At 38.5% G+C, this 10,705-nt stretch overlaps 2 protein-coding genes across 2 annotated transcripts; both read right to left on the reverse strand.

Moving 5' to 3' along the window:
• Nucleotides 1–135: 135 nt before the first annotated feature.
• Nucleotides 136–6,681, reverse strand: LOC112749627 (protein SWOLLEN 1). The gene is made up of 12 exons (XM_072218653.1): nucleotides 6,592–6,681; nucleotides 5,905–6,386; nucleotides 5,367–5,419; nucleotides 5,167–5,286; nucleotides 3,397–5,081; nucleotides 3,092–3,200; nucleotides 2,354–2,534; nucleotides 1,896–1,963; nucleotides 1,698–1,813; nucleotides 761–1,621; nucleotides 536–611; nucleotides 136–448 (listed from the first exon to the last, which is right to left on the reverse strand). The coding sequence occupies exons 2-12, from the start codon at nucleotides 6,099–6,101 to the stop codon at nucleotides 438–440; spliced, it is 3,477 nt and encodes a 1,158-aa protein (XP_072074754.1). The 5' UTR covers nucleotides 6,102–6,386; nucleotides 6,592–6,681; the 3' UTR covers nucleotides 136–437.
• Nucleotides 6,682–9,164: 2,483 nt separating this feature from the next.
• On the reverse strand, nucleotides 9,165–9,882 carry LOC140179608 (protein SWOLLEN 1-like). The gene has a single exon (XM_072218655.1). The coding sequence runs from the start codon at nucleotides 9,864–9,866 to the stop codon at nucleotides 9,165–9,167; it is 702 nt and encodes a 233-aa protein (XP_072074756.1). The 5' UTR covers nucleotides 9,867–9,882.
• Nucleotides 9,883–10,705: the final 823 nt, after the last annotated feature.

The raw sequence follows: 10,705 nt of genomic DNA on the forward strand, positions 1-10,705 counted from the left end.
GTTCTTATTTATATTCACTAAAATATCTCATTTTTCCCGCGTGAATATCAATAAAGACGAAGAAATTCTCAGCCTTAAAGCAGAAAAGGTGCAAAGCGTAAAACTGGATCGGCCAGCAATCAGCAAAGGAAGTGGTTACTGCGCAGAACACGTTATCATTCCATCATAAAAACTCTACAGACGAGTACGGAGAAATTCCATATACAGTGCCAGAAAACTTGGAGGGGGGTCAAGTCATACTTAAATATAAGACTAAAAATCAATATGACCATCTATTAGACTAGTCTGCCTAAAGTTTCAAAGGAAGCAATAATTTTCATTCATTCCTAAATTCCTATTATAAATATACACATCTATGCTGGGTGTGTCCATCATCTTATCACGGGTCGCCATTTTAACTGAGATTCGCGTCATTGCATGTTTTTCCCCTTTCAACCCTAGTTATTACCTGTTACAGTTGAGCAACGAAATAAGATGAAAAAACGACCCATCCATCAGTGATGAACATAATAAAATACTAATATATGGATTATACCTTTAGAGGCATTACGATTATGTGAAACCGACGGAATCTTTGATATGATTAAAGAGCTCTGCAATCCTTCTAATAGCTGTCAACAAGTCAACCACCACATCAGGTTCAAAAGGAGGGGCCACATATATATTCGTTTTAAAGTTAGTCCATACGCTTGGTAAAAGTCAAGACAAGATTGTTATATTAGACATGCAACCGTGTACATAGTTCAGTGATAGAACTTACTCTTGACGTTGGTTGGATCCTGCGATTGGATCTACGAGGCTGCTCAATGGCATCAGAAGTTGATTTAATGGGGTCATTTGAAGGCTTTTCGGTCTCACCCTTACCCAACTTGCCACCAGCAGGTGCAAGTTTTCCTTTACTCGCTCTTGATGTGGATGTCTTTTTAGCAGGAACAGCATCTGTTGAAGTTGCCAGTGATGAAAATAATATTGGACCCTGTGTAGCTCCATCCGTAGTGTAGGGTGCTTTTTCCAACTGATTTTCACCATGCGATGCATTCTTGAAATGAGTTGAATCTTTGATCCTTTCTGTATGACCTGGTAGATCACTGCTAAGAGAAGAAGCACTTGATGGATTGTCTTTTGGTGGGATTGCTCTACCAAATGCACTATGTGGTCTCCCTGACCTAGAAGTCTTGGGCTTGGAGTCGGCTCCTAGTCTCTCTCTGGTATCATTTTTGGAACTATTTTTCCACCCTCGGGGTCCTGAACTTTGAGGTGGCATCAAGAAATTTGCAAGTTTAACCGAATCATTTTTATCACTAATCTTACTCTCTTGTGCAACATAATGCTTGCTTACTTCCATAAATTTCCTTTTCTTCCCAGGTTTAGGAACACCAAAAATCACCTTAGAACCTTCTTTCTGAAGACCAGTCCTTGCAGTTCTGTGTGTATCCAATTTATTTTCATTCTTGCTGCTGTTACCTATGTTAAACACTTTCTCATTTTCAGTCAAATTAAGTAATCTCAACCCATCAGAATTTGATGACTCCGTAGCATCAATACTCTTTGACATATTGTCTTGTCCATTAACATCTGCAGGATTACTGAGTTTAGGTCTTTTTTCATTAGGCGTATCACCCTGTGTGCAAAATGTACAACTTAGTAAAGACAGGCATGTAGGTAAGCTGAGAGCAGCAGAAGGAACTAAAAAGTACCTCATGCGTAGAACTAATAGTTGCTACCACCTTAGAAGACTCGATCCATTTTCCTTCTTTCCAGATAAGGGATGGACGTAGATGCCAAGCTCTGACAACTGTTGTTTCTCCACTAGCTGCAGAAGATCAAGCAGAATTATATTTCCTTAAACAACAAAAAATATAAATAACCACTATCAAATCAAATAATATACATACCAGGAAAGTGAACGGTGAACGTTTTTTCATCTTTCTTGTTCTTTTCTGTGATTACTCCTTCCCACCAGCTGATAAATGAGCCACCAAACATAGAACTTTAACATCCATATTCATCTTCCTCAGTTATTTATTTAACGGTTGCAGACATAGATCTTTTAAGTTCAGAGAAAAGGGAAATTCCCTAGAAATTTTAAGCAATAACATCTATTTCACTGTTTGGAATTTATCTAATTAGTGTCATCTCTCTCACTCACCATGTCTCTCTTCCTCATTAAAAAACCCCATTCCATAAGCTAATCAAACTCACTAACACCAAGAATATCACCAAGAATATCGCATAAGAAATCAATAGTGAGCAATTGGGGATATTATATTTTATCCATACACCATAACAGTGTAAAGTATAGAACTCATCGGTAATAAATAACTAAATAGAACGAAATTGTAGGCAACTATACCTTTCTTGTACCCAAGCATCTACTTTATCCCCAACAGACCATGCATAATCTCCCAAAGCTGCCCTACGTCTCTTCCTAGTTCCTTCATAATGTAAACTAGTGAGAGGACGAGCAGCCCGTATTCTGGGGGGTTTGTCGCCTTCAGCTTCGAGAGAAACCCATTCCTTCAAGGGCCCGGCACCTAGAAGACAGCACTTCCTTTTAAATTTGTATCACGTTGTTAACAGTAATTAGAAGTTAAAAACACAATTGGTAGATATATAAATGAATAATGGCCAGTGATTCATTACATCCAACATGTATACATCCAATTGGTTAACTAATCTTTTTTCAACATAAATATTTTATCAACAACCCAATTATTTAATTTATTTAAATTTTTTAGATCATTCATCCAAAATGAATAAAGTTCATATTCAAAGCCCCAATACAAACAAAACGATGGTAATATTGCTTGGTAGACCATGGCCAAGGATTGGGTTTTTAACATTTTTTCAAAGAGAAAAAAACTTCAATTAAAACATGTATAAATAAGAATTGAAATAAATTTTTTCTTGATTTAATATTTGATACTATATTTAAATTCAAATAAATAAGTTTAAAAAAGATAAATAACTAACAGAAATACATGAAGACAATTTAAGAATGTAAAATTGACACCAACAGTTCAACTGCAAGAGGAATCTGCTTAACATATGTTATAGAAAATTGATACAAGTATTCATAAGCTTGACAAACCTTCAACAGCTACAAGCGAAGTGTATCCGACATAAGCTTTACCATCTTTCAAACTCAAAATATTGGCTGTGAACCATGCTGCTTTATATCCTTCCTCATCTTTGAAAACCTGACATATATGCTAGCTTCAGTTTACTAGGAAAAACATTATCTGGTAAAAGGTAAACCATGCACACAAAATTCAATGAAAGCAAGTACCTAATCATCATCAAAGTTGGTATAAAAACAATGAATGCATGTCCATTAATCTGGAAATTTTAACTAGTAAACAGAAAAAAAAAGTTATAAATAAAATAAATGGCAACCTCTATAAGAGAGCCTTCCTTGAAGTTATTGCCCTCCACAGTTTCATTTTCATCGCTAACAGTGTTAGAAATCTGTATTTGAGGTTCAGATTCAGGAACCACATCAACTGGCTTGGTTAACTCAGTAACCTTGCGGCCTCTTGGCCCTCTTGAATTCTTTTCATTGATAGAAGATGAAATACCAACCAATGAAATGTCTCTGTTATGAGTATTAGAAGTTTCAGGAATGTCTCCAACATTGTCAATGCTGACCAGATCTCTGGTCATGTCTTTTGATAATCCAACGTGCTGAGAAGACTCTCCAGCTGATTTCCAATAACCCTCTGGACCAGCATCCACTAAGTCACTTAATGGCAAAGGATCACCCATAGTTACAATCTTTCCTGCTTGGGATACTGCTTCTGCTGCAAGCTCAGCAGCCTTCACAATGGCATCCATATTTTCAGCTCTTTTTGAGGCAGCTGAAGCAGCTTCCACTCTCCTTCTAGCAGCTTCCTTTGCAGCAACAATGATAGAACCAGGGCTATTGGTTCCATTAGCACCCTTCAAGATGGAAGCAGGGCTAGCTTGTCCAAAGTTACTTGTACCCTCAGAAAGAGATATTTTATTAAATTGGCTGGAATTATCAGAGGCACATGAGATCAATGCTTCATCCGCCATCAATTTTGCTTGAACTGCAGCATTTGATGCAACATTAGCAGCTGCAGCCGCTGCCTTTGCAACAGCTGCAGCAGCAGCAACAGCAACTGCTGCAGAAGCTAGTTTAGCCTCAATGTCTGGCATCAACCCAGAATTCTTATGCTTATCCAACTGGGTCCATATCTCTAGGCTATGATTCACAGCAGCAGCAGAAAGAGCAGAAGCTTCCTCTGCATGTAGTTTGGCCTCCTTAACTTTCATAAGAGACTCATCTGACAGAATCCGCTTCTCCACATTTTGGTCAATTTTGAGGCGTTCAGCAAGTGGAGGTACAGAGACAACTGATTTTTCACTGGTAGTTATGGGCAGAGTCACAACAGGGGTTGCAACGGCCACAGAAGTAGATACATAAGTAGTAACAACAGGAGGTGGTGATTGCAAAGTTTTTTGACCAAAATCCTCTGACACCGTAATCTTTTTTCTTTTTCTTGGCTTTGGATCTGAAGACTGTTGAGGAAGTGATACTGTCACATTGTTTGCATCAAGTGCAGAAACAGAACCTATTGTAGTACTTGGAATGCTAGTACTCAATTCAGGAAGACCAGGAGTACCATTCTTTATGACAGATGTGGGAGGCAGAGAAGGTCCTTTAGCTGAACTTAACTTAATTGTATCTGAGAAAGGAGATGCAGAAACATGGGCACTGTTATCGGGTGCAGGAGAGCCAGAAGGAATATAGGGTCCACGAATGGAGGCCTGGGATATCCAAGATGTGTTGTGTCCAAGAAAATTTCTCAGAGGTGGAGTTTGGTAAGGATGCAATGAGGGAAGTGCCTGTGAATAATCCACAACAGAACCTCTTCCAAGGGCATTAGGTTGCACTGAATCACAAGAAGGAGTAGGCAGATTCCAAAGGGGAGATGAAAAAGGTACTAAGGGGTTCACAGTTGTTGGAGTAGCCTTGCTGCTGCCTCGACCAAGTGGAGATGAGATACCTTTTCCTGGAGCAGTACTCTGCTTAACAGCTGAATCAGCAGTTCTGGCACCTGCAGATCTCAATGGGTCAAACAACTAAATCATATCTGCAGACACGTGTGTGTGTGTGTGTTAAAAACTTAAAATCACTCGTACCAGATTTAGATTGTAAAGGTGTTTCCGGGTTAACAGGATGAGATTTTTGACCATGTTGTCTTTCCATGCAGGCACGCCAGGCCTTCTCCCAAATGCTCCTTCCACCATCTAAAAGAATGTCTAGAAACTCAATCTTGTGTTAAAAATAAAAAAAGTCAAAAAGGAGATACAACAAGATCATAACAAACAAAAAAATTAACCTGGTCCCCCAAAAGCTGATATCATATACGGTTCATCAGGTGCTGTGCCTTGACTGTATAAACATCAAACAAAAGTCACTGCTACAATTGATTATCATGCTGTAAGGTCTAGAACGTTCTATGCTAACATTAGCAAGCAACTTGGCTGCAGATAACAGTAACTGAACAAAGGGCATGGAACACATCTGAGATTCAACACACCAATTAAAACGGAAAGGCTTAGAATACTTGTTAAGCACCTATGAAAAGTGGAGAACCACACTTTAAAAGCTAGTTGTCAAGGGAAAAGAACCCTAAATATACCATCAAGCATCCCATCCTCCCCGAGTCCCGTTTTGAGACTTCAGGCACCCCATATTACCCGAATTCCTAACAAATACAAGCAGTGGAGATTTGACCACTTTTCCATTAATCAGGTCTGGTCATGCCAGGTCTCATAATAAAATGCATGATGGTGATTCATAAGAGCAAGCACACAACATACAACTATGATTCATAAAATATTAAATGACAGAACTTAACCAACTTTTGAACTCACATCAAAGCTCCATAGACAAATATTTGGGCACGCAATTGTACTTGTTGTAGATCTGTGAAAGGTTGTTGAAACAGAACAGGTGGAGAAGCAGAAGTGTTCAAATCTGGAAGGCTAGATGTTGAAGGATTTACAAGAGCAAATGGCTTTGAGCTATTGGGATCAATGTGCCCATACTGCTGCACCTCGTTTGATTGCATCAGCTGGAAACCAGGAGATGGGCTCAAGGAGACATTGGTTGATTTATCACCTCTATCCGACTGTCTACCTAGAGTTGTATCTTTCACCCGACTTCCTTTTGTAGAAGATTCCTTTACAGGTTTCTTATTAGATGTCCGCCTAGGTTTGCGTTCAGGGGTAGATTTTGGAACACTGTGTGCTGCCACTCCATCCAGTATTTGTGGGCTTTCATGGGATATATTTCCAGAAATTTTGGATTTTGAAGCACGTCGTCGCCCAGAAGTTTTAGGAGAACCATCCACAGCCTTCGATAATAAAGAAGAGAAAATAATAAATTATGCCTATAAGGTTACCTTGAAAACCACATAATATACATTTTATATATTACATTTTTCAACAAGACCACTTGCACATTTAAGAATAAACTCAATCAGGAAATATATGCAATAAAAAGATCACCAATGGGATAACAAAATTCTGGCCTGGATTATAAACTAAAACAAGACTTACAGTAGATGTTTTCTTGTCTGCAATAACAGGAACTGGAACTGGTGACTCTTGCCAATATCTTCTTGGTTCACATCCATGACATTTTTTATGGACGAATCAATTGCAGGATGTAATTTTGGAGTCAAACTGCTCTCAGCTTTGGAAGCATTTTCTCCCTTCAGATCCTGAGAAGTTGGGGGATTCTGACTAGCAGAAACCTTAATTTGGTTCTTATCCTTATCAGTCTTAGAAGGGCTTCCAACTGTACTAATGGGAGGGCGGGCATTATTAGCAGGAAAGCTTTGCAACTCAACACAAGAGTTATGTGAAGGAGCAGAAGATAAGGAAGTTTTGTTTCCTGGTACAATGTCATCACCTGCAAAGAAAATGTTGTAAAGAGGACTAAATTTGAATGGATGTGGTGACAGAAAGAACAAGCAATGGACTCCACAAATCCTCATCAGCATCACATATTATATCAATATATCCATAAATATACTACCACGAGGTGTTGTAATTCAAATTCAAAGAGCTTCACAAAATCTTTTCAACCAAGAATTTCAATACCGTCTTTACCAGGCAAATATGCAGTCTCAAAAGAAACAATAATAAACAAATAGATTTCATGTTCACAGAACAGTAGATTAGTAAACAGGAAGAGCCATAGCCACAATGTTAGCATTTGATTCTCTCTGATAAAAGATTTAATGAATTAATGAATGAAACCATGTGATCAGAGCATTTCTAAAATAGTATGGCATAACCAGACAAATATACTCATTTGACAAGGGGTACATAAAAATTCAATGCTAAGTTCAATCAAAATGCAATTTCATCATAAGTGGAAAACTAGACTAGAATAAGAATTACCTGAAGATGACTTGGCATCATTGTTCTGTGCATTCCCTTTGTCATCCTTACTAAAAGGAAATTTGACACCATCTCCCAGTTTATCTGTTGATTCATGAAGAACTGGAGGCACACCATCCTCATTATTGCATCCCTGGATATCCTTATCATCTACTTTCCCTTGAGGTTCAGCAGTGTTTACAGTACCACTGGTCCCTTCAACGTTATGCAGACAGTCGATTACTGTCTCACATGACACTTGTCTAGAAGCATCAGATGAATGATGTTTATCAGCTCCAGAAATAGTACAAGGAGCAGTATCCCTTTCAGAAGATTCAACAGGAGCAGAAGTTCCAGCTTCTTCAGGTAATTTGGATGCAGACTCTTCCTTTTCATCAACAGCAGGCCCAAGAACAGTTATGCTTTGAAAATCATTGTGACTAGTAGCTTCATGAGAGGAAACAACTTGTTCAGAAGGAGGTGGAACTATTTCACAGGATGTTGAACTAACATTTCCCACAATAACCTGTGAAGCTGGAAAATAAGATGTAAAATATACCTTATATGTTAGGGGCTTAAAATGAATCAGGTCCAAAAATAGATTCAGCCAAAATTATTATTTCTGAATCAAAATAATCAATGTGAACATTTTACTCAATCACCAAAGAAGTGACACAACTCTGGTAGCTTAAATACTTCACCTTCACCACTAGAAGTTTGTAAAATGTAAATGTGATTATGTGAGCCATCATATGATTCACTGATAGTATTAAAATGTTCTGCATTGTCGATACATTGAAAGTAATTTCAATTGAAAAATACCTGAATTGTTGACCGGTGTGACATTAATTGGCACAGCAACTGTTGTCAACCCAGTTTGCACAATGCCTTCGCATGGCAATGACAAACCACCTCTCTTATCTACAGGATGTGATTGGTCAATATCACTATGGATTGGACCAGACTCAGAAGGGGTCTTACTCTCTTTGTCATTGACAGATGCGTCTTGATCAAATTTTTCATGGTTAGTTTGGCTGTCAGGTTCACTGTTCTGACATATTTGAGCTGAGTCACCCAAAACTCCTTCACTTACTTTAGAAATGTCATTTACCCCCTCTGAAGAAACAAAATTCTCTGGCTTCTTGATAACATCTCTGTATCCATGTGGCCACCAGTGTTCAATAACTTATTTTCCTTAGTGACACTGCACTCACCAAAATCTGTCTTCTCCACAACATCCACATTATGCTTGAGATTAGGAGAAATCTCACAAGTGGAATTAGTGGCCTCACCTCCTGGTCCCTTAGAAGTAGAATCCTCTTCTGAAACCTTTGGCAACTCCTGCGTAGCTAGTGCAGATTGATCAGGCATCAACTCATCCTTAAGGACAACTACATCTTCTCTTGCATGGTTTCGAGACAGATCATCTTCAGTGCATCTTTCCTCTTTCTGTAACGAATCTTCTACAATATTTACCCCCTTCTCAAGGGCTTCAATTACACTTCCACCTTCCAAAGCGCCTGTTGTGGCAATTGAACAGAGAGATACCTCGGGATGATGAGCATCACCCATATCCGTGATTCCATCCAAGTCTTGTTTATTAATTGGTGTTTGTAAAGCACCTTGTTGCTCATCAACCACACTTTGAATAGATGCTTCAGTAGCATGAGTTTGCACCCCAGATACAGATGAATCAACTTGGGTTTTGTCACTGTGCAAGATGTCAGCCGCAGTCTCAGCTTCAGTTAGAATTGTAGTATTACTCCTGTTATCATTATAGATAGTTGGATTCCCATCGGAAACAGGTAAGTCAATATTTCTGTGAATATCACTTGGTTCCAGGTTACCCAAACTTCCGCCGATAGATGGTCCAACTTCATGACTTTAGAAACTCCATCCAGAGGCTGCTCCATTCTTACATCCTCCTTCAATCCAGGCAAATTCCCATGACTACCTCCAGGAGGCTGTAAATCTGTAACATTGTCTTTAAATTCATTTTTATCGTCACGTTTTGGATGGGGGTCCATTTGCTTAGTTATGCAGGCCAGTTCATCACAGGCATCTGATTCCTGAATAATAGTTTGTCTAGGAATAAACTCCTCCTGTCCAACAGATTTCAATAGCATTTCAACAGATTCCGAGGAAGTGGCCTCGGACCAAATATTTCCATGCCTTGATATGGGGCAAGATTCAGCAGCAGTTGAACTAAACTCTATGCCACTACCCCCTCGGGAGAATGCGTCAATCCACTGGTTATCTTCGTTACTTTCAATGCCAAGAAAAACTTCAGTTTCGACCAAACTATCAAATCTTAAATTCCCTTGAAGGCTTTCATCAAAATCAAACTTAGAGAGCGCATATGGCCTTAATGCTGGAGGAAATTTGGTGCTCCCTTCACCAGCTAAATGGAGATTCTGGCTTTGAAAATCATTGTCATCATAATCCATGGGTGTATCCCTAAAACAAAAAATGAGAAGGGTGTGAGATCAAACTCGATGTGCATATATGCACACATGGGCAGAAATTCATGAAAAGAGACAAATATGCAAGAAAAAGAGGCTCACATAAGATCAATCACATTTACATACTCACCCTCACCGAGCATCATCATCATGCACACAACATGCATATACCAAGATGAACAAAAAATTGAGATTACCATTCCACACAAAACATGGTGAGATAGAATCTCAATTTGATGAAACCAGCATAAGAATATACCATATTCAGCACAGCAAGGAACATTTCAGAATTGTAAAGCCATTCACAAGATGTTTAACTCTTACCTCACAAGCCTCAATAAAAGAAAATCAAACCATCATATTCCAAATAATTTGGTTTCTCCGGTAGTAATATAACTATGTGATTCCAATAATACAAAATATATGCTTTGAAGAAGACAATAGATGAGCAGTAGCTAGGCTGTCTAGTTATCTGAAGATTTTTGTTGTAAGAACATTATGTCAGAGGAAAAAACCAAGTAAACCTAAATAATTGAAAGAGACCAAGTTTTTGATTTCAGAAATCACTGAGATAGATTCATCGTTATCCTATCATACAATCAAAACAGCATCTTCGGAATAGAGCCACCATGGCAATTAGATCTTCTTATTTTGTGACGCAAAAACGGAAACAATCAACCACTTCAAAAAAAAAATTACATGTTGACAAAACTGGAAAAGAAGAAGCTGAAATCCTAAACCAAGTGAACTGAACTCTATTGTTGTCTTGTCTCATATGAGAAATCTACACCATCAGAACGATTGTTTACACTTCGCAGCTATAC

The sequence above is a fragment of the Arachis hypogaea genome, chromosome 15, assembly GCF_003086295.3.
Source record: "Arachis hypogaea cultivar Tifrunner chromosome 15, arahy.Tifrunner.gnm2.J5K5, whole genome shotgun sequence".
Classification (NCBI taxonomy): domain Eukaryota; kingdom Viridiplantae; phylum Streptophyta; class Magnoliopsida; order Fabales; family Fabaceae; genus Arachis; species Arachis hypogaea.

Bases quoted from the DNA above. Each gene is read 5' to 3' on its own strand.
- LOC112749627 (XM_072218653.1), bottom strand. From the start codon at position 6,101: ATGCAATCAAACGAGGTGCAGCAGTATGGGCACATTGATCCCAATAGC. The intron at 5,287-5,366 runs GTTAATTTTTTT...TTGAGTTTCTAG, and splicing joins ATCAGCTTTTGGGGGACCAG to ACATTCTTTTAGATGGTGGA. The intron at 612-760 runs GTAAGTTCTATC...ACTTGTTGACAG, and splicing joins GGATCCAACCAACGTCAAGA to CTATTAGAAGGATTGCAGAG.
- LOC140179608 (XM_072218655.1), bottom strand. From the start codon at position 9,866: ATGGATTATGATGACAATGATTTTCAAAGCCAGAATCTCCATTTAGCT.